Source organism: Bombus huntii, chromosome 14 (assembly GCF_024542735.1).
Source record: "Bombus huntii isolate Logan2020A chromosome 14, iyBomHunt1.1, whole genome shotgun sequence".
In the NCBI taxonomy this organism is placed as follows: Eukaryota; Metazoa; Arthropoda; class Insecta; order Hymenoptera; family Apidae; genus Bombus; species Bombus huntii.
The window spans coordinates 2,351,195-2,373,375 of record NC_066251.1 but is presented as its reverse complement, the minus strand read 5'-3'; the positions used below and the strand labels follow the sequence as shown (position 1 = coordinate 2,373,375).

Below are 22,181 nucleotides of genomic sequence, written 5' to 3'. Positions count from 1 at the left end.
GTATGCTTAATGCATTATTGTATTAGCGATTTTTTGAGAACGTGTTCGTACATCTTCATGAATATGATTCGAGTATTGTATTAGACAAATAACAAATGTGTTCAGGGTCGGTTCTAAAGTCCATTAAAGTCTGCTCGTGACGAATATTATAGACACATTTATGTATCTTATTTCCTACTACATTAACATGATAATTCAAGAAATAATCGTGAAACGTCTAATGAAAAAATCTTTTGTTTAATATCTGTTATTTTTCATTCGTATACGTCCTATATAATTATTATTTATTTATATTCTTATACATCCTTTTCAAATCTTCCATAAGTTTTTACATTTAATTATTTTCACATTTAATATAAAAACGTTTATCTCGATACGAAACTTTGAAACGTTTGTTTCTTAAACTTTTATTCAGAGAGTTTCTTTCTCGATAAAAGAAATCCAAGTCATCGTGTTTTTTAAACGACATCGTATCATCGGACTCGTACTATTCGTCATTTGAAAAGCTATTTACCATCGAAACGATGAATTTTTTAAGATTAACGTCGTACCAAGTGTGCGCTGAATTAACTGTCCAAGTTTATTTTGTCCTTCCTGAAAGGTTTAAAAAATATTTCCAGAGATAACCGTTTCAATTGACGAGGGAACGATATATCTATGCTTTGCATGACACGTCACGATGGGATATCCATATAATTTCCATTTTAAAATATACGTCGATTATTTGTCGATATGTGCCTCGTGTTTCATTGCAACTACTTGGCACACATATTTCACCGGATGGAACATAAAGTTCCATCATTAATAAAATTCAATTACAACTTAATATCGAACAAATATGTAAGAATTGCATAATTTTCTATACCTAACGATCCTGTTTCATTCTAGTTTCGAACAAACCGTAACTTTTATCGTGATCAATTCGCAATAGCGAAGTATACGATGACCATGCGTGATTCACAGGCATATGACACTCAGGAAGCGTCGGCGATAGGCCCGTGCATAGGTGCACGCGTAAACAGTATGTATATTAGAGCGTAAAAGAGGGACGAGGACGTATGTATCATCGTGGTTGGCCGAGGATGCGTTCTATCACACGTGCATATACATATAGTGCGCATTAACATGCACGCGTCGCGTCGATCAAAAAGGCGCGGTCTATAGGACGAGCCACGACACCGGCTTTTTCGGTATCGTTACACCCAGCGAACGTGCATGCCACGTATCCGACGTGATAAGCGTAATTTCGTTTCGTCGACGACAGCTACGTTACCTGTTCGACGGAAATCCAATGGACGATGGTCGATTAAAGAAAAGTAATATTAGTTCGGTGTATGTGAAAAATACATTCGGTTTTCGAAAATTTGCAATTAGTTCGTGGTCTTTTTTGACAATTTAAATAGTTTGTTATATCTTTTGCTATTCTTCGAGGCTCGATTAATTTGTAATAAAGCGTTGAAACACGAAACATATTGTTTGAAAAATATATTGAGACAAAGAATATATTGAAAATATCGGATCGAAATTAGAACTCTGTTCACGTTACATATCGCTATCGTTTCGAGTCGTTGATCCGGTTCGCCTCGAATAAACCAACAGGAAAAATGGTAAAAAATTTAGGAAAATCGATTCAACGCGAACAATTTCACGAAAGGTGTCGTTTCGACGTGAAAAACGTAGCGTTGACGGGACGAATTTGTGTTATATCGATATCGTTTCGAGTCGTTGATCCGGTTCGCCTCGAATAAACCAACAGGAAAAATGGTAAAAAATTTAGGAAAATCGATTCAACGCGAACAATTTCACGAAAGGTGTCGTTTCGACGTGAAAAACGTAGCGTTGACGGGACGAATTTGTGTTATATCGATATCGTTTCGAGTCGTTGATCCGGTTCGCCTCGAATAAACCAACAGGAAAAATGGTAAAAAATTAGGAAAATCGATTCAACGCGAACAATTTCACGAAAGGTGTCGTTTCGACGTGAAAAACGTGACGAGACGAATTGTATGAAAAAAAAGAATGAAAATTTATAGTATCGGGGGCAAAGGTATCATCGCGATATGAATTTGGTGAAAGTAACGAGGGGCAGAAAAGTTGAAAAAAGTTGAGGAGTTTCGTTCCAATGGGAATTTCACGAGGTAACAAGTGACGAGACAGTGGTGAGCTTGACAAAGTTGCGAACTCTAGTTGCCATGTCTCCGACATGTTGCAACGTATATTTGCAGTTTTCGACGATCGTAACGATGGTCAGCTGAATAATGGAAGCGAGCGAACATATTAGAAGCGGCACGAGTCGCGTGAATAATTGAAAAACAAACGTCAAAGTTTCTTCAATTACAAAACTAGTTGCGCTTGCAGACGCGCCAACGCGAGAAGAACTTTCTCTGAAATATGTTTTTTTATGTCGTTGACGGCAACTGTTTCATCGATTGGCAACGATACTGCTGGAAAAATTCAATATTTTATTCGAAGACTACGGAGCGAGAACCATAGACAGACTTTATGAAGAGATTACGATCACATTCTGTACTTTTTATTTTACAGAGTAACAGTTTATCAAAATTGTCGCTCTATTTCATTTTAAACCTAAACACCTGTATTTCCAGCTGCTTTGTAATTTAAAAAAATATTTCCTCTCCTTCCAGTAGATATTAAAGTATTGTTTGTCTTAACGATTATACTTTTGTTCTCAAACGATCCCATTTTTAACAATTAAAATATTTAAGTCGTAAATGAGTCGACTTTTTCATTTTATAACGTCCAGTTAGTGAAGTTATAGTTAAGACCGATTATAGCTAAAAATAAAAAGGCTCTTTTGATGCTACACTGTATCGAATATCAACAGTGTATTGAAACATAAAATTACTTCACGGTAAATCTGAGTCACCATATTTTCCCCTATGGTCGTTGTACACTTTAAGAGCTTAAGTAATAATTTAATTACGAGACTCACCGGTATGAATGTAAGTGTGCTTCTTCATGTCTGATTTCTGATGAAACCTCTTGCCGCAATATTGACAGGGATACGGTCTGGTGTCAGAGTGTATTAAAAGATGAGTGCTGAGAGTGCTCGAACGTTTGAAGGCTTTCCCACATTGTTTACACTGTAACAGAATAACAGGGTATCTTAGAAAGTCGAACCAAGTCTAATAACTATTGACTAGGTATCATATTCTTCGTCATATTCTCCATGCGTTTGTTTCAACTTTCTCATCATAAAAATACACTTTGCATAGTATCATATTCGTTGAATATTTTCAAACGTTTTACTGTAAAACACGTCTCAAATTGATGTAAAATTTACCCTGATCTCTGTGCTTTTAGATTCACGGTGCCTTAAACTGAACTTTCATAACATTTCTAGTATTGGGTTGGCAACTAAGCGATTGCGGATTTTGTCAATACCACCCAATGACAAAATCCGCAGTCACTTAGTTACCATCCTAATAAATCAATTCGCGAGAAGTTTATTTTCTCAGTGAAATTATTTCGCCACTTTTTCTTTCTACCTCGCAAATTATCGTTCAACCAAGTGAAAAATCAACGAAATAATATTCGCTGGTAATTGATATAAGATTCGCGAAAACTGAAACGTAGTCTAAAGGAATTACAGTAGAAACAAAGGAGGAAGGAAAATGCGTAATTGATTACTGTTGAACGACGAAGATAAACGAACGATTCGACCTGGAGAAATCGAAATCGGTATAGATGATGAAAAATGTGGAAGGAAGAAGGCGGACGACGTCGAGCCGGCAGGCGCACCTGTGTTCACGGAGCCTCGGTTTTTCTCCTCGGGCTTATTGTCACATGGGCGCCAGTCCTGACAATGCTGTCGACCTAGGCGTGTCTCTTTTCACGATACACGCGTAGGTACATGCGTGGAATCGCGTACGAAACCGCTACAGCGGGATATTATTACGAGCGTGCACCGGTACCGGTAGAGAGCTACGACTACGCATGATTCACATCCCTCACCGATCAATAATAAGGAACGATATTACGATATTAACTTGTCGCGATGTTCCAGCTCGTTCGATTCTTTTCACGTGCCCTTACGTCGTTTGGATGTTTAAGAAGTTGCGGAAACACTTGTCCACTTGTGAAACGTAATTTTCTTTCGATCCTTCAATTTCAGATTATAATTTCGATCGCGACACACGATGGTAAATTTTCTTCAGTTTCTTTTCTCCTATCGGTATACTTGATATCGGTATACGTATATCGACAGAAATGGAGTTACTCGAAATAATTGATCTTCTACGATATCCATTTTACATAATTTCACATGCATGCCAATTTCACTGCTCGTTTTATGAAACTGAATGCTCTCGCAGAATTTCGAATGCTTTCTTGCGATCAAGTAGCAGCAGAATGCAGCTTACGATGCGCCGCTTGCTGCATTTGGACGACACCGAAGAAGTTCACCGAAACTCGTTCGCGTGCCCCTCTGGGAGACCGTAGAACGTGTAATGGCTTCCGAAGAGCTTATAAATCGTCCGTTTCGAGGTTTCCCCGAACAAGTATCGACCGTGGCAAAAAAACGTCCCGTGTCTTCTTTGATCTCATTTTCTTTCTGGAACGCTTAATGCGCGATCAAAACGACCTCGAGCATGACGTTCAACGACGTCACGAGAACTCATTCTTCTTCTGTTTAAAATACAGCAGGTTTTTCGTTAGTCTCGATGACAAAAGAATTACGAGAATTTGTTTCTCTCTTTCTTTACGGTTTGCCAAATGCTTTACATACGCGATTTACTAAAAAAAAAAAAAGCTGGATGAAACGATTAAAAACATTATTTTGTTTATTTATTATCGTATCTTTCTACTTTCTACGTATTGCGTTAGTATTTAATCGTTACCATTGCATCTATTACAGTATCTGTTAAAGCTTCTATCTATTAAAATAGCTTGTAGCTTTCAAATAAATTTTTTCAAAGACTAAAACACATGCAAAGTGTCCATTAATCATCTTGAATAAGAAGATGGATCAGCGATGATATTTTTCCCCCTAGTATAGCAGCTTCGAATAGTCGTGTGTATTTTTTCTTTCGCAACGACTTGTATTTTAAAAAAAATATTCTTTGTTATTTTAATCTTCATTCTCTATCGAAATAAATATCTTAGGCATCGAAATCAAATTTCAAGTTAGTATTTGGCAATTTTTCTTGCGGATATTCGATAGAATATCGTTAATAAAAAGCAAGATTGTTATCTCGCTTGTCCCACCGTATCTTCATATACAGAATTTTTACGTTTACGTTCGCCTCTTCTATCATTCAGCTTTAAATAACATTAAATTAAATAAAATACCTGATAAGATCCAGTGTTATCGGGCGTATAAAATTTAACGTCGTACAATTTTTGTGCCTTCGTACCGAATTAAGCAGTTAAGGCATAACTTTTAATGCCAGAAAAATAAAGTACGAAACTCTTGTAATAAGTATCATGGTCTGGGCTGTTGCTGTACAATTTCCAACGATATCTTCGAACAATATACGGAATCTGCGTTCTCGTACATAACGGTATAACACGTCGAATGACTGCAGTCGAAATATCGCGGGATGTTTGTAAGCGAGGTATTAAATTCAGGTCAAAATGTGCCGCTTACAAAGATTGAGAAAAATGGTTAACCGCTGGTTCCGTTCATTCGTTTTTATTCATCCCCGACTGATTGCGTTGTATACTTACGTATACGTGTAACATTATTTCTTAACATTGTCGAAACGTTGCCTCCACGTTACGAATACAGTAGAAATGGATACGGTACAAGATAGTGGTACAGCGGAAAATGATCGTTTGCGCGAAACATCTTGCAACAAGATCGAAGAGAAACTAGAAAATTCTTAGGGGATAGGAAATCAACGACAATTTTCTGCACCATTACCTCGCACGAACATAAAATCCTCGCTGATTAACGGCTTCTCTGATAGCCCGAGTGAATTACAAACAGGAGATCCCAATTCCTACGAACTGGATTGCACGAACGAAATGTCAAAGTTTCATGAAAGACAGAAAGTGTCTGATGAATTTTAAGCAACGAACAGCAGTTTGAAAGATTCTAGTTGTTACGGATCAGGATTCGAAGTCAGAGAATCCTATGATTCACAGCTGGAACTACGACTGAAACTTTGAAAGCTTGGCAAGCTTATTGTAAAAACACTGTCCCCTTCGTCGGTGAGTCGATGAGCCGGTGAATTCTGGCTGCTCGTATCATCCCTTCGATTTTCGTATTTGCATACGTTCGAGGTGAAATCCATGGGAGTCACGCAATGGTAGGCTGAACGGTGGCGCAAGTGCCCTAAAGTGCACCGTGACATGACGTGGCGAAGAAGCGGGTCAAGCGTTTGACGAATGTCGGAACTCGACAAAAGGCGGCGGTGAAATTACGGCTGATTGAATGGAAGTAGAAACTCGCTTGGCCGCAGTTTTACGCGCGACACGTAACAGCCACCGGACATATTAGGATATCTGGGGCACACGCGCGTCATACGATCCTGATTCTCAGCGAAAAAAGGCCCGCCCTGACAGCGCCGCGTCGCGAAACCGAGCTCGCCGTCAAAATTTTTCCCAAACCGCATCGTTTTCTTTTCGTCGGAAATTCGACAAGGTTCCACGACACGGAAACCGCACGCTCCACACTTGGATTCACTCTTCTTTCCACGACTCCAGTAAAACACGAAACGAGGTATTCGGGAGAATATGTACACATTTCCTGTATAAACATCAACATGATCCACCGTGGACTTTCACGCGAATTCGTATTTTTCAAAGTACTGTAGTATCGTGGACGAGAGGTCTGAGAGATATCAGGCGAACTATAAACAATGGGTTGAGGAACAAGTGCGTGGTGCGGCTGAGACGAAAGACAAAGGGATGCTAAGGGACAGAGACGAATTAATAGTCGGTGTTGGTTGAGAAGCCAGAGATTGTGAGTTGAGAAGTCAGAGAGTGCGAATTGCGTTGTCGAGAGAGTGTGGTCCGCGTGAGAGAGAGCGTTGGATCCGTGGTGACGAGACTTGCCAATTAACCATCTAATTGTCTTAATTATAATACGTTATTGTGATTAGTTGACGTTAAACAACCATCGTTTTCTGTTTAACCAACGTCTGTTTAATCCATTTATTGTAAATAAATTAATTGTAGTAAAGATCCTACAGTACATTATTGGGAAGTGGAAGCTCGGTAGAAAATCCTTTTGCCTATCGAGTAGGATAGAAAGCAGCGTACTTTCGCTATTTTACGTAATTTTCCCTATTAGGTTGCGTTCTGTGAAATTTCCAAATTTCTCACAGATGCGTGAGAATTCGCGCTCCGGTTATTATATAAGGCGCTGCTCGAAATTGAAATATGGCCACTAAAAACGGGTTTACTGTGTAGCTATCGACGATGTAAATAAAACGAAATGTAAATTCGTCGAGCTCTGTTTCACTCACGATCAGTCGCACTACAAAAGCGAAAGCTAAACAGGGATTTGATATCTTTGTGGATATTTTGTGGTCCTGTGTAGTGTATTAAATATCGTTCGAGATGAAAGGAAATTGCTCGCGTATAATCTAATACCTTTGGTATTAATCTTCCAATTACTATTTTGAAAAAAATGTGATCTTATCGTTGTATGAAATTCCGATAATATTTATAACGAAGATAATAGGAGCATAATGGTAAAAATATTGCGTCTGAACGAATTGATAGACTCGATGAGAAAAATTGAGAATAGAAATTGTTAATAATATAGCGAATTACAGTTATAGAAGATATAAAATGAAAAGTTATTGTTGCTTAATCGTTACATAAAGTATAATATAGTAAGTATAATATACAGGGTGGTTGGTAACTGGTGGTAGAAGCGGAAAGGGGGTGATTCTACGCGAAAAAAGAAGTCGAAAATATAGAATAAAATTTTTTTTTTTAATTTTTCCATCGAGACAACGATCTACAGTGAGATCCGTTATAACGTACCGCACGCGTACCGAGCGAAAATTCAAAGTCGATTTTCTCGAAAACAACGCCTCGAACGAAAAATTTTTATTCCATATTTTCGACTTCTTTTTTCGCCTAGAATCACCCCCTTTCCGCTTGTACCACCAATTACCAACCACCCTGTATACTAAAATAGCACAACATGCATATATAATTTCATTGATTTATCGATCGACTCAATGGAAAAGATAAATGAGACATGAAAACTGATTTATAATATTCTTGCGATAAATTTATGATCATTTCGATGGTAAAGGGAAGAGAAATTCGTAACTATACTTTTTCATTTCTTGTTCCTCGTCATTCTAAATGTTGCAAATACGATTACGCAACCGGAATGATGCTTCAAAGGTTGTGGCGCGATAAAACACATTTTCATTTCAGCTAGCACAAAAGCAACAGAATCTACCAGAAGAAAAATGACTACTTACAGAGATGCGTGACAAGATTATTATACAAGCGAATATACACGTAAGCAACGCAGGGAGTGACAATATTGATAGAGATATAAATTCAAGCAGAAAAGGACTGTCAACAATGTTGTCCTCGCAGTTGTATTTTAAAAACGTCGTTTCAAGTGAAAAATGGAAAAATTATCTATATGCAATAAAATATATCCGATTATTTCTTACGTATTTCAATTATACACTTTGCTGGACAAGCGTTCCTCGACTTGTAGAAAAATTGTTTCTTCCAAGTGAAAACGTTATAAAAGTATCTTGATATTTAAAAAAATCATCCATCTAACGTAACTCCTGGGAATTTTGTACATTCGCAAAATACGAATACTAAACACAATTGAACATTTAATATTAAAACACCTTGCAGAAAGAAAAGTGAAAAAAAGGAAGCAAAAGGGAAAGAATGGAATAACGTGAAAAGGAATGAAAAAACGGATAAATCTAGATAAAATCTTGGAAAAATTGACGCTATTCGAGTAGATGTCTGGTTGACCGTGATTTTGTTTACGAGCTGGAGATTATCGAACCTCGGAGAAAGCCTATTTACGAAGCTCGTAAAAGAATACACAAAAATGAGAATATTTGTTTTTGACGATCAACCGAGTGTTCAAGAAGAGAACACGGTGGTCGTGTAGAGATTTCCTAGAGCGATACTCGTCGTGTTCTCTGAAAAACATTTCACCACCTTACTGTTTGACGACGATTCGAGTTAACTCCATCAGGTGATATTGCCCTTTTTCCATTTTCTCTATTGATTTCTTTGGGACAAAGGTACCGTTCCGAATAATCTTTAAATCGTTCGATTAATTTTAATTTAACATCGTTTTAACTTGGAATTAATATTCCGATTGAACGTATAATACATCTGGATCGAAGAAACGACTAGAATCTGATAATAATTTACAAAAAGATTTGGATCTGCTTCTTTCTTATTTCACTTTCTCATTGGTTAATTGCTTTAGATGAAAAATACCCGACTTGTTAATTTAGAACTAGATGTCTGTTAGGAAAACAAAATTTGCAAAACCAACTATATTTCTTCCCATATATGTATCTTTCCTCGAATTTCTCTTCTTCAAGATTTAAAAAAAGAAAGACGTTTTGACATAGAAAACTCACTTGGAATGTCCTTTCCGAAGAGGAGGGTGGTGTCAACGGTGAATGATGGATTTGTCGAGTGATTACAGGCGTCGAGGATGGACTCCTGGATGATAGTATCCTGGTTTCTTTCGCTTCCCTCTCGCAGACTGTTCCCGGTGACCAAATTTCACTCTTTCGGTTCATGGTGGACGAAACGTCGTTAGGTTTGGTACTTAAATTTAGCGGCGCCTCCTCCTCTGAAAATTATGTTGCAAAAATCTTTTATTTTGTATAATAACTCTAGCAGAGTCGATTCTTGGATAGAAATTTCTTTCAAATAATTTAAAGAAACTCTTGCTTCCAATAATATCATTATAATTATTCAATTATAATTCGATTAATCATTACAATTATATTATAATTCAATTAATCGTTACAACTATATTAAAAATTACAATATCATCGTAATTACAAATTTTCGGCAAGTTTTCGCCAAGTTTAAAATAGAAATATAAATCTTCATATACGCAAATTATAAAACATATAATCTGAAGCTTCTAAATCTAGAAAGTAATAGAACCAATCACTTTTTAGCCCAATACAGCAAAATAGTCAAAGAATATTCTATTACATTCATACAACAAAATAGTCAAAGAATATTATACTTCATTTTGTTCGAATCACAGACAAGTCGTGAGATATTCTTCAATTTGTTTGACGAGGATTCTAAGCTAAAGCTTGTCACCCGCATATATCACGAAAGTACCCTATCGTCGTAGGTACACAAACAACGAATACGAACCTAATTCGTTATCGTTCACCAGACTGCGCAGAAACGTTTACGTGGCATAATCACCGACAATTATCGGAACGTTATACATTACCGAAAGGGATTCGTGATAATTAGTTTAATAACAGGTTCTCTCTTTGTTATCGATGACGATAAACGTAAACGTCGGTGGTGATAACCGACCGTTTGCCAACCGCTCGCAGAACAGGATCGATATTACCTACTTACTGTGCTTACGACAAAATTGTCGGTCAGTTGTCCCCTTTTTTAAGCTCTTCGCGTATTTCTACGCCTTTTTCGCCGACTGGTCGCGTCGAGAAACCCCATGGGAATCTCAAGGAGGACCTCGATGGAATTTTAAGATAAAACGCAATAAATCTGGTTGACGTATTCGGAATGTGATTTATTTCGTGACTTGTTTAAAGGAAACTTAAGCTTTTTTTAATCTGGCAGTCGATTTATAAATGGCGAGTGGTGAAATTGAATTAATAAGAATAAATTTGATAAAGCTTGCCGACGTACACCAAAAACGATTTATTTTACGACAAGCGATTTAATGCTAGCATTCGAATCTCTTCTTGTCACGTAAATAGCAAAATTATTGGTTCGAATGGAAATCCCGACGCGATTATTACTTGTTAAACTCAACACCGTGACGAGTAGGATTTCAAATGTAATTTCACAGTTCTAACTTTGGAAAATGAAAGTTAATCGCGGCAATGGGCAAACACGTGCGTACCACCAAGTGCCGTTAAAAGTACGTGGGATAATTCTGGAAATTGAAACAACCTACCGTTGGCGTTACAACTGACTGACAAAAGTGATATTATCGAGTAGACAGAAAATATACAATTCCAAATTAAGGACAATGTTTGTCGCGTTCTATAGGCATCGTGGCAATTTTGTTGGTTTTCGTGAGCGTCCCGTGTGTATTTAAATAAATGTTCGATCGTTCGACAATTTATTCGTCCAAAAGATTCGTTCGACTTTAAACAGCAACGAAGATAAATCTGACGTGATTACTCGTAGAAAAAGATATTAATATTTCCGCAGTGATAATAATATTAACGTTCTTTCGAACTATAATGTAGTATAATATTCTGAAACTATAACATGTTTCTCTCATCCCATTCATTCTCACGCTACCATAGAACCTCCATCGAAATTGATCGTTACAGTCACCTCGTGTAATTTTCCACGAACTGCCCTCTTAATTAAAATTCTCACCGAACTTCGCCTTCTCCGGGGTGCATCTTCGTGGCGAGCCAGCTCTGGACGTGTTCAGGGGTTCTGGGTGAATAGGCGAGCAATTTGCAACCGGTGTAGTTTGCTGGTTAGAAATCCTCGAGGGTGGCAACAGGGAATGGGGCAGCAAGAGACTCAACTGGTGTTGAGCAGCCCACCATGCAGCCCCGGTCGACCCATAACCACCATACATCAGACCACAACGCATCTCTGCAAGCCAGAAAATTTCTATCTAGCACGAGAAACCTGGCGATCCTCGGCTCAATCATCTTTCCACTAGCCGGGAATTAATTCGGGAAGTTTTCGAACAAAGAATCTGTAGGTTTATGCTAAACGTGTAACACGTATTTTTTAGAAAGGTATATTTTTTTCTTAAATAGTCGAATTATTATGAAATTTTTACTTATTTTGTAAATATAGAATATAGAAGAATAAAATTGCCCGATTGAAAGCTAATGTCAATCCCATCTAGTCTTCGAATTTTGATTTCAATCTTTCTATTTCGACGAATCAAAGAGACTTTTAATATTCTTAAGTTTTCTAAAAATATTTAAAAACTATCTTTGATGCTTTAAGATAGAACTTAAGAATATATATCAGAACAATTGTTTCGTATCTTCCTCAAACTTGAACAAATTTCGGATGATAGGAAAATATCATGATTGGGTCTAAAATGATTTAAAAAAGCGTTAGAAAATTATTATCGCAGCGAACTTTCCGACTGAATTTATTCTCTTATGCCTGTGTCTGTTTTGCTTCATATTTCCTTTTTCTTTTTCCTAGAAAACTCCGTCATTATTTCTGGATAAAGTAAAAAAGCACGTTTATTTTTAGATGGACAACATTGGATATTCGTTAGCGATTCAGATACGACTATTCGATATAATGAGGCGAGCTATAACCGATATAAATATTTCAACCGAGAATAGAAGATCAAATAGGAGAGCTTAAATGGGCTGACGTTCGCTTCTAAATTCGACTGACCGAACGTTCATACAGATCAAGCTTCTATTATTTACGAAGTAACGTAAAATGAGACAATTTTGGTGATCTCTTTGCAGATATATATAAAATAAATTATACAATTACTAGCTGGAGTATTTAAATACTCACTAGACACGATACAATTTTACAAGTGTACACGTATCAGCCAAGAACAGCAGGTTAAATGGTTTAGTTCTAAATTTGGCTGACTGCATTGACACGAATACGATCCTATATTTGTGAAGTAGCATGGTCTGTTCATGCTCTGTTTCTCAGTCTGACGTATCGAGTAGTCGCAACAGATTCTGGTCAGACATATGCTATAAAACCTTGTTACGGTTGTACTGAGATAACGATCAACGAATACATCGAACGATGACAGAATGTCATAACTATAAAAATAAGAATTTCTAACAAACACGATATAACGAGCATTTGCCTAATTGCTCGAAGATGACGCGCCACGAACGTACCAGTCAATGATCGATTCATCTATTCGGATTACAAACATCTTGAAGCTAAATATTAAAATCAAATCGCGTTCTACGACTCTCCTATTTTCAACGATAAATAAAATTCTCCAACATCCTCCTATCTCTAATACGTACAACGTAACACTATATTCATACTATTTCGATACTAATCTATGATACTATAATAAATCTAATATTAATAGTAGCCATATCTGAAAGGAATTTCAAACGCTGAAACAAGCAATGGAATAGTCACACGATAGTACGATATTATAGCTCAGCAACATATTACGGTAATCGTACGTAATACTTGATAAACGAATAAACCACGCAGTATCGTGTGAATTTGCATAAATACCCGCAGAGTATCGACGATACTGGCGATTGTGTTACCTCGTGCCGTGGTTGTGTTGGTCAGCGGTAGACTCTGAAGTCTGGCGTCGGAATTACAGGTGGAGACGAGGGTGAAAGCGCTGAAACGGTCCGGTGTCGGTTGGCCGAGGCTCGTGGAGGAAACCGAAGAAGGATTGGAGGATGTCGCAGCGGTGTTCAAGCTACTTGCAGCCGCGCCAGGACTCCACGGCGAAGGCGGCAGCGTGACGCTGGGGCTGCTAGGCGGTGAAAGCGTGGCCGGGGGTGACAGAGCGCCCGCCGGAACTCCAATGGCGCTGTAGTGAAGTTCCGGTTTCATGTACCAAGTACGCGGCACCGCTTCTGACGAGCAAACCGTGAAACCATACATTTTTATACATCTTTTAGACGCTCCTGCTGTCGCTAGACTGAGGACTTTTGTGCGATCGTGGAAAATTTGAAGGCGCACGAATCGACATAGTGTAGGTAATACGGAAAAATATACGAAATGTTCAAAATATGGTACTCTTTGTGATACGTAGTAGATAAGACAATCGCCCACCTGGCTTCCAACTTCTAAATTCTAAGTATCGGAAAAATTTGAATAAACATTCACGATTTACTTATCGTTTAACGTTATCGTGGCATTACAAAAATTGTTTAACACAAATGGAGTATCGCACCCTACAGGCGATAGATACGTTGTTCGTAGAAACGATCGAGTGATAAATATTCGTCTGGTACCAAAGAGAGTCGCCATAAAATCGTTAGTCTGCTTGAGAGCCGCAACCAAATTCTGCCAATTGTTCGATAATTTTCTGTAGAATAAAAGTTTGAAAAATCCTCAAAAATAATCAATCGGTAGTATCGGTTTTAAATATTTGAACGAAAGCCGAAGAGGAGAAGAACGTTTGATTATTTCGAACGAAAGTGTCTAAAATCGCGCTATTAACGCGTTGTATCTACGAAATCGTATGCTCGATCGAAAGAATATGGAAATGGTGTGCAATTGTTAGAAGGATTCTGTTTTTATCGAATTCAAACGGCAGGATATAGAGAAAATTGCGCGTGTCCTGTTTTAAAATGGATTTCTATTACATTTAGATGGGAGCCGAGTTAATGCGTTATTCTCGCGAGTCATAGGTAGCCACGGCTATCAGATTTATAGGGAAAATCACAAACATGCTCCTCCCCCGAACGAGAACTATGAATTATACATCGTAGAACATGCGTGCGCGTGTCCATCCAAGAGACAGTGTTCCTAATCTGATCGTACGCTGAAACGGACGTGATTGTCCGACGAACTTTATTCGCGGCCAACTCTGATAAGCTAGCAATCAATAAGATCTCATCTATCCATCATCTATCCTTTTAAAAGCTTAAAAATCGAAAACAAAGTAGAAACAAATTGCACTACGGTTAGATATCTTATAAATAATTTTCACCAATATATACAGAGTGTACATTTTTATCGGCATTTACTATTTTCTAACTAACGCTGTTTAATCGTCTCTGTTGATGCCTGTAATTTTTCTCTATCCTTCGCAATATTAATCTGTTTATAGTAATATACATGCAAAAAAGGAGAAGAGGACCCGAAGCACGTAGTAGAGGAGATGCGAGATTACAGGAGGAGCAATAAACATGGGGAAAGTGCTGAAGGAGACTGGAGAAGGACTGACAGAACCGAAAGTCATAATAGTGAAGAGAAGAATAGAAGAAGAGAGGGAGGAACGACAGGGAGGGAGCACAGCAAGGAAGCAAAAGACAAAGAAGGACGTCGTTGGAAGTCGTTAAAAGGCGAAAGGCACGGATTAAGATTAAATAAATAAATAAAAATAAATAGTAATATACCTGACCTTAGATATTCGTAACAACGTGAAAGAAAATTATCTAGCCTCGTAAAATGTTTCGTGTCTTTCAAAACAATTGCCTTTCTATTTATTAGCGTTGTTGTTATTACCAGCTTACGTCTACCGGATATTTCTAACAATCAGCTAAATTCTCCTTCGACCGACTCGAAGAATTCTCCATTCACGTACTACTTAGACAAATTTCACGCGCAATTTAATTACGTGATTACAATAAGCCCTTTATGGCAAATCAATTTCGATTACTTTCAACGCTCGACTCGTAATCCAAGAAGAACGCAATAAGAGAATGAGTCAAACAACAGATAACAGAGTTAATTTCATAAACAAATGTATCGTTCAGAAAAATAAGGAAGTTGCATTAATATTAATAATAAGATTAACATTCTAAGGCAAAACGAAACCGAATAACTTTCTTGCACGGTAAGCTTCTCCGAAAGGCATAAGGAGACACGAGCACGCAACAACGGAAGAAAACGTGAATCGTTAAAGTCGAAGGTTTTCAGGTAATAGATAATGTTCGTATATATACACAGACGTAGTTAATAATCGCGCCTCGTTGTTTGAATAAATCTGTAATGCGATTTGCAAACACGACTGTATGAGTGGTTCCTGTTTTGCATAGATAACGAACGATAATGTCCGAGTTCGATGTCAATCACCGACCATTACCTACTTACAAGTCAGCTTTAAAATTGCTTGCATATTGTTATACGAAAAAAAGGGAAAAAAAAATTATAGTTTCGACTTTTGGCTAAATAATTTAGCTAAACAGGTCGTTCGAGACTGGAATTCTCAACGAAACAAAAGAATGTACCTTCAGCGTTCTGGTGGTCAGCGAAAGAGAAAAAACGCGTTGGTAGCGAGATTCGATTTTACAATTTTCTCAAATTTGATTTATTCTATACGATTTATCAATATGATTTGCACAATACGCATTGTGATTTATATTCCAGCTTTTTCACATTTCGAAATCAACGTTCACGAATGACAGACGTTTCGATCGATTCATCGTCCGCCACCTAATTACGAAAAAGCTAGCCGAAAAGACGTTTCATTGGAAATCTTGAACGTGATCGTAGGTGAGAATCGATCCATCTGGTCACCGATTCTTCGCTTCGTTAAAATGTGTAGAAACAAGTGTACATATCAACGAACGTCAGCGTTTCCGTCTCTTTCTTTTAACGAAGACGCTTCTGGGACCACGAAACTAAGAGAATCTTAGTCATTGATAGGAACAGTTGTCCGGTAAAAATCTGACACATGTGTACTCTGTTACTAAAGAGATTATGCAAACACTTGGTCTTTTTCTTTCAACAAAATGAAACCGAATTTATTCGACATTTAACCGACATTTTCGATCGAACACTTATAATTTCTAAATATTATAATTTCTTCTTTACGACCAAGTCTGTTTTTCCAATACACTGTGATATTACTTGTTGCAAGATTTTCCATCGAAATTCCATCGCTTCTATATATATATATAAGGTCGTCCGAAAATTTTCTTTCGTTTTACAAGGAAATAATGGACGCACAATATCTTTCGTTTTATATTATTTTATCGAATCACGTATGATTCATTTTGTTCTATCAAGATAAAGATCGCAACGTTTGATAGACTAGGTTTCGTGTTTGTATAAAGATACACCGTTGTAACAGACGGGTCTGTAAAAGAAAGACAACCTAATATTACAAATTTTACAACGACGTCGATTCTCTTTTAGAATTTTATATTTTCTCCCACCAAATTATAACGCCATTTCTCGCAAAACTTTCCATCGAAATAATCTTATGGTTTGTAAATGCTATAAATACTTTTTGTAACGATATCATGCTAAATTTTAATATTTGTCATACTGAATACGAAAGACCCTGAAATTCGTGAAAAGCGAAGGTATCGAAGAGATAAGGAGTGAATGTGAATTTGAATTATGACATTTTGAAACAGGATTTGCGATTACTTTGATCTGTTTTAACGTCATTGGCAATACGTACAAATATTTGCTGCTGCCATTCGTGTGCGCTAATAACATTCTGGTTCCTGTGTATGTTCCGAGTGTATGCACACTTTTAATATATCTTTTTATGCGGCAGATATACAAGGTCGCGATAATACGAATATTTCGAACAACCTTGAAAATTTGAGTATCTCCTACAAGTTTCGCGATAAGCAACATTTTTCATTTTAAAATTGATATCTCGCTATTTAATTCTTTTTCCTTTTATTCATTCCATTAAAAATGTATATAATTTTCACCCGATACAACAACGGTATAATTAATTTGCAACGTTATAAATAGAAGTAGCGAATAGTTTGCGATTGTATCGGTTTTAAGTTGAGATTCCTTTAGAATCTCCATCAAATAAGAGAATAGTTTTGAAATTTCGAAATAGCTATTCATAAATTTCAATTTGCAAGAAGCGATAATTGTAAACTTTTCTAGATTACAAAAACAGTTAAAAACTAAACCTGACAAACTAAATACGAAAGGTATTTTTTCATCGCCAAAAACTAATAACCGTATACTTTCTGCTAGATTAACAAAACTACAAGAAGTACAAGAAGAAGAAGAAGAAGAAGAAGAAGAAGAAGTAATCTGATTAAACCGATACCGTCATCCGCTCTCGGCTTAACGAAATACCTAATCCTCCTTGGTAAATCGACATCATCGAAAAACCGATATCTTCTCTTTCGACCGGATAAAATACAAAAAAGAAACAACCTGTATATGCACTTACATCGAAAAAGAATCGCATAATTTTATCGATATTTTATCGCTACAATATTTCTACGGGGAAATTTCCCAGCAGAATTACGAAAATAAATTTAATATCACGAAAACGACTTCCACATCTCCAAGTGTCGTATATCAAATCAGCTAACATCATCGAGATAATCGCCGAACTATATTTAATATCATAATTTTGCCATAAATTTCCATTGGAATACGTGAAAAATAACACAAGGTCGATAGTATATTCATGGTGAATTCAACCGGAGGCGAGATTCGTTTTCTCAAGCACCGTATCACCTCCCTGTGAAACTTGTCTCTCTGTTACCAAGACGCTTCGCGCCAATCGATCGATTCCATTCGCGCGAATCGCAGCGGAAGAAAAGAACAACGAGAGGAAAGCGATGAGATGCGGAAGAAACTCACCGCACATTGCGTCCAATTGGTCGATCGATTAGTCCCCTAAGTCTTGCGACTGTTCATGGAGGCGAGCAGCGAATCGTAGTCTCTTTTTATTGGCACTAGAGATCAAGGAACGCACAAACGACGTACACAATCGGTATCAACCCCACAGACAGTCCCGACGCACGTACAGTTTTTCCATTCACTGGGCTGCTCGCTGGCGATCCTCCACGTGGTTCGCCAAGGTCGCGGTCTCGTACCCGGTTCGCGCGTCCAAGGCGGTTCAGTTCGATGCTTGGAATCGATTATTACAGATGCAAGACGAGTAACACTTCTCTGAGAAACGTATTTTCAACACTCTTTCAAGCCAGATGATTTTTCTATCACAAAGCAACGTTGTATGCGGTTGTACGCAGTTGATAACAGAATAATTTTCTTCGAATCGTGAGAGGCGATCGATGAAACGAGCAAGTAGACGGAATCGGATGATCCGTAGAGCAAAGAAGAATCGCACAGGTAGCCCGACAGCTGTCCGTTGGTTGGTCTTCCGGAAGATACTCTCGGAGCGTCCTGGCTAACAGCAGGACCCTGACTGGCCCCGGTCTGACCGACGAGGGTACACGCACGGTCTCGCGTGGAGCGCGCGTCGCAGTCTGCCCGTGGCTCGGCTGCTTACCTGTTCGGCTTTTCTCTCTTCTCACCTGCGCTTCTCCGCTACCTGGAGGCCACGCCTACCGAGCTCGCATGCGGCTAACTTTAACCCACGGGAAGTAGCGCGCTGGTGGGGTGCGCGTTGCTTCATCCCCTCTTTGGCAAGGATAGTCGGACAGCAGACAATCTTCCTTCCTCTTCCCGGCGAACGGATGCACGCGAGCGCGCTTCGGAAGCCGCTTCCACGGACGTTAACCGTTGCATCGAATTCTCCAATCTCGGCACGTTGGCGGTGTCGTATTGATTTCTCGCGTTAAAAACGAGTATATTTGAAATGGGAAATCGTTTTGGGCAGGGTTGCTTGGTCGTTGAAATACGTCTACGTTGTTTCTATTGGATTATTTTTACATCTCAATATCGATGCATATGCGTATGTGTTCGTAAAAATGACGAATATCTCGCTAATTCCGAACGAGAAGGTTAAAAGGTTGGATAGCGGTCGCATCGAATCGTATACCTAACTTTGGTTGAAATTGGTTGAAAACGAGCGCTGCAAGTCGAAAGAACTTTTTTTCCATCGCCTATTGGTTTTAGATCGAAACACTCGGATATGGAGTAAAAATATTCATGGACTATTTATTATAATTTTAACCATTAAGCTAGTACGTATCTCTTTAAATATCAAATACGTTCGTCAGGTACTTACATAACCTACACACTGGAACGTAACTTTGAAATTCATTGATTTTCCATCTTACTTTCGCCAAAGAATTATCATACGCAGACTACAATTTTTTCTAGCGAAAATCAGTTGATTTCTACGTTTCTTGGCAACCACGCTGGCTAAATTTAATTTATCTTAAATCTCTATCCACGTACATCTAACCCTGTCTTTCCAAATACAAATCGCAATAACCGAACCGAAAAACGCAATATCCTAACCGATCCTAACCTCAGCTGAAATATTCAAATTATATCATAATTATAATTTGAATATTTATAAATATAATTATATAATCATACGCAGATACTAAATGGATACTAAACAGCTGCCAAACGTAGAAGCGACAGACCGATGAATCGAGACACGTAGATCGAAGTCTCGGAATTACGCGCGAAATTTCAAATCTCGATTAACCCTATGTAATTGCAAATAGAAGAACACGAACGCACGAATATATAGAAAATGGCGTATAGTAAGAGCGGGATAGGAGAGGAAATTGTCTGTGTACGGATTAGTTGATCTTACGCATCTGTGAGAGAGCAGCGAGACCGGGACGATTCTGTGAGACCAATAGGCAGCCGAGACGGCGGAGCGAGAGCGATGCGCGCGCATACTAGCGCCGCGGCGTAGATTTGATTCGGCGCGGGTCGCGCGAAGAAGGAGAGCCACCACTGCGTCTGCGCCGACCGAACACGTTCTATTGGGCCGCCTTCCTAGAACCGGGTCCACCTTCGATAATCGCGCGTGACGTTCTAGTCGAATTTGGATTAGGCAGCCACCAATTCGTGACCTTGACGTCTTCCATCGACACCGCAACGGTAAATGTTATCGAGAGAACGTATCCGAAAGTGGAATCGAACGCCTCGTTGTCGTCGTCGTCGTCGTGGCACTACAATCGACTTCCAGTCGATGTAGGTCAGGACCACGCTATTGCCGCGATCTGCCGCGTTCTCAGAAACGAAAATTGTTCACTTCCGGAAGTCAGACCCTTTATTTTTCTTTTTTTTTCTTTTTTTTTTTTTTTTAATTAAGGGTTTCCAAGGAACATGTGACAAACACTTTGATTCGAGAACGTAATGGTAAAGATCATTTTTGATAGAAACATTCGATGCTTTTAAATATTACGAGATGTTAGGTATTATATTTAAAGTATTCTTATAGATATCGTGTCGAAGAATATTGAGACGCAAGGACGGTGCGATGAGATACTGTCCACTGCTACTGCTATATGTAAGTATTCACAAGTTCACCAACTTTTTGATGCATTTAAATGGTTTTTGAAATTGAACCGATAAAAATTAATTAATCGCAAGATTGAAATTAAATTATTCGATAATTTCCTAGGTAACGTCTAACGGAAGAATGGATTGAAAACTGAAATCCTGTATATCGACTATTTTGTATTTAAATTACCTTCGACCGGTAATAAATAATTCCACGTAAGCAATAAATTGCCCACGAGACTAATGTAATTAATGTTATTAGTACTAATTATATATTTCGTGTGTAAATATCTTTGATACGGACACTCGATGATATAGAAACGAAAGTATGGAACCGGTGAGAAAATGATGCGGAAGATAAAATGGAAGAATGGAATTTTCTATAAAACGGTATATTTTACTTGACGTTAATACTTTTATTAACTTTTTAAATAACAGCACGTTGCAAACTGTCATTTCGCGAATATACCAAAATACTCGTTTGCCGCAGGTAACTCTTTCTCCAAAAATGGCCAAGAATTGAAAAACTCACGCGGTCAGTTTAATTTCGTGTGAATTACACTTGACCACCAGCTCGGAATCATTAATTCCTACCTTGTCAGTCACGACGAATACTTGCTTCCAGGCAATTAAACTACTTTCTCGCTTGTCACAAAATATCGATCGCAATCTTCGGAAATGTATAATGTACATCTACTATTACATATGTAAACTGTTTTTGTCCGTATAATAAATATCTTACTTCGAGCAGAGAATCAAGAAGCAAAGATAATATCCGACGATTAAAAATACTCTTCTACCCAAAGTCTGTAAATTACAAACAGTTTTTACAAATTACGCAGCTCCACTTACCGCGACATTTTTATTGAAATACAAAATTATATTCCAATAGATCGTAGGTAATCGATCGGTTTCGAATTCGCTTGTCCGAACTTGAACTCTAACTGTAACCTATATGGACGTAAGATCATAAATAACGAAGAGAATCAGCGAGCCGAACAAACTTTTATCGCGTCGTGAGCCACTATCTTGAAATACGAAAAGACGTTAAACAGGACGTTTCAACCTATCAACCAGGTCATCTCGAAAGCCCCGATAATCAGGTAGTCAAGCTAAATCAATTGATTTCCAATTTACTCCACGCCAATTGTATCTCTTACGCGTGCATATACCCTAAGGAAGAAAAATTATTATAGCAATTTCATGGCAAA

At 38.1% G+C, this 22,181-nt stretch overlaps 1 protein-coding gene and 1 long non-coding RNA gene across 2 annotated transcripts in view; one reads left to right on the top strand and one right to left on the bottom strand.

The window, feature by feature from the left end:
* The window catches only part of LOC126873492 (zinc finger protein 628-like), a 36,693-nt gene extending 17,584 nt beyond the window's left edge, over positions 1–19,109 (bottom strand). Inside the window, exons 1-5 of the mRNA XM_050634388.1 lie at positions 18,397–19,109; positions 13,407–13,727; positions 11,539–11,766; positions 9,561–9,778; positions 2,954–3,104 (exon numbers count right to left, since the gene is read on the bottom strand). Of these exons, the coding sequence (XP_050490345.1) occupies positions 2,954–3,104; positions 9,561–9,778; positions 11,539–11,766; positions 13,407–13,727; positions 18,397–18,403 (925 nt within the window). The 5' untranslated portion in view covers positions 18,404–19,109. The remainder of the gene's footprint in view (positions 1–2,953; positions 3,105–9,560; positions 9,779–11,538; positions 11,767–13,406; positions 13,728–18,396) is intronic.
* A 1,135-nt stretch (positions 19,110–20,244) lies between these two features.
* On the top strand, positions 20,245–21,725 carry LOC126873493 (uncharacterized). The gene is made up of 4 exons (XR_007692433.1): positions 20,245–20,826; positions 20,909–20,977; positions 21,092–21,360; positions 21,461–21,725. It is a non-coding gene; the product is annotated as an uncharacterized LOC126873493 (long non-coding RNA).
* Positions 21,726–22,181: the final 456 nt, after the last annotated feature.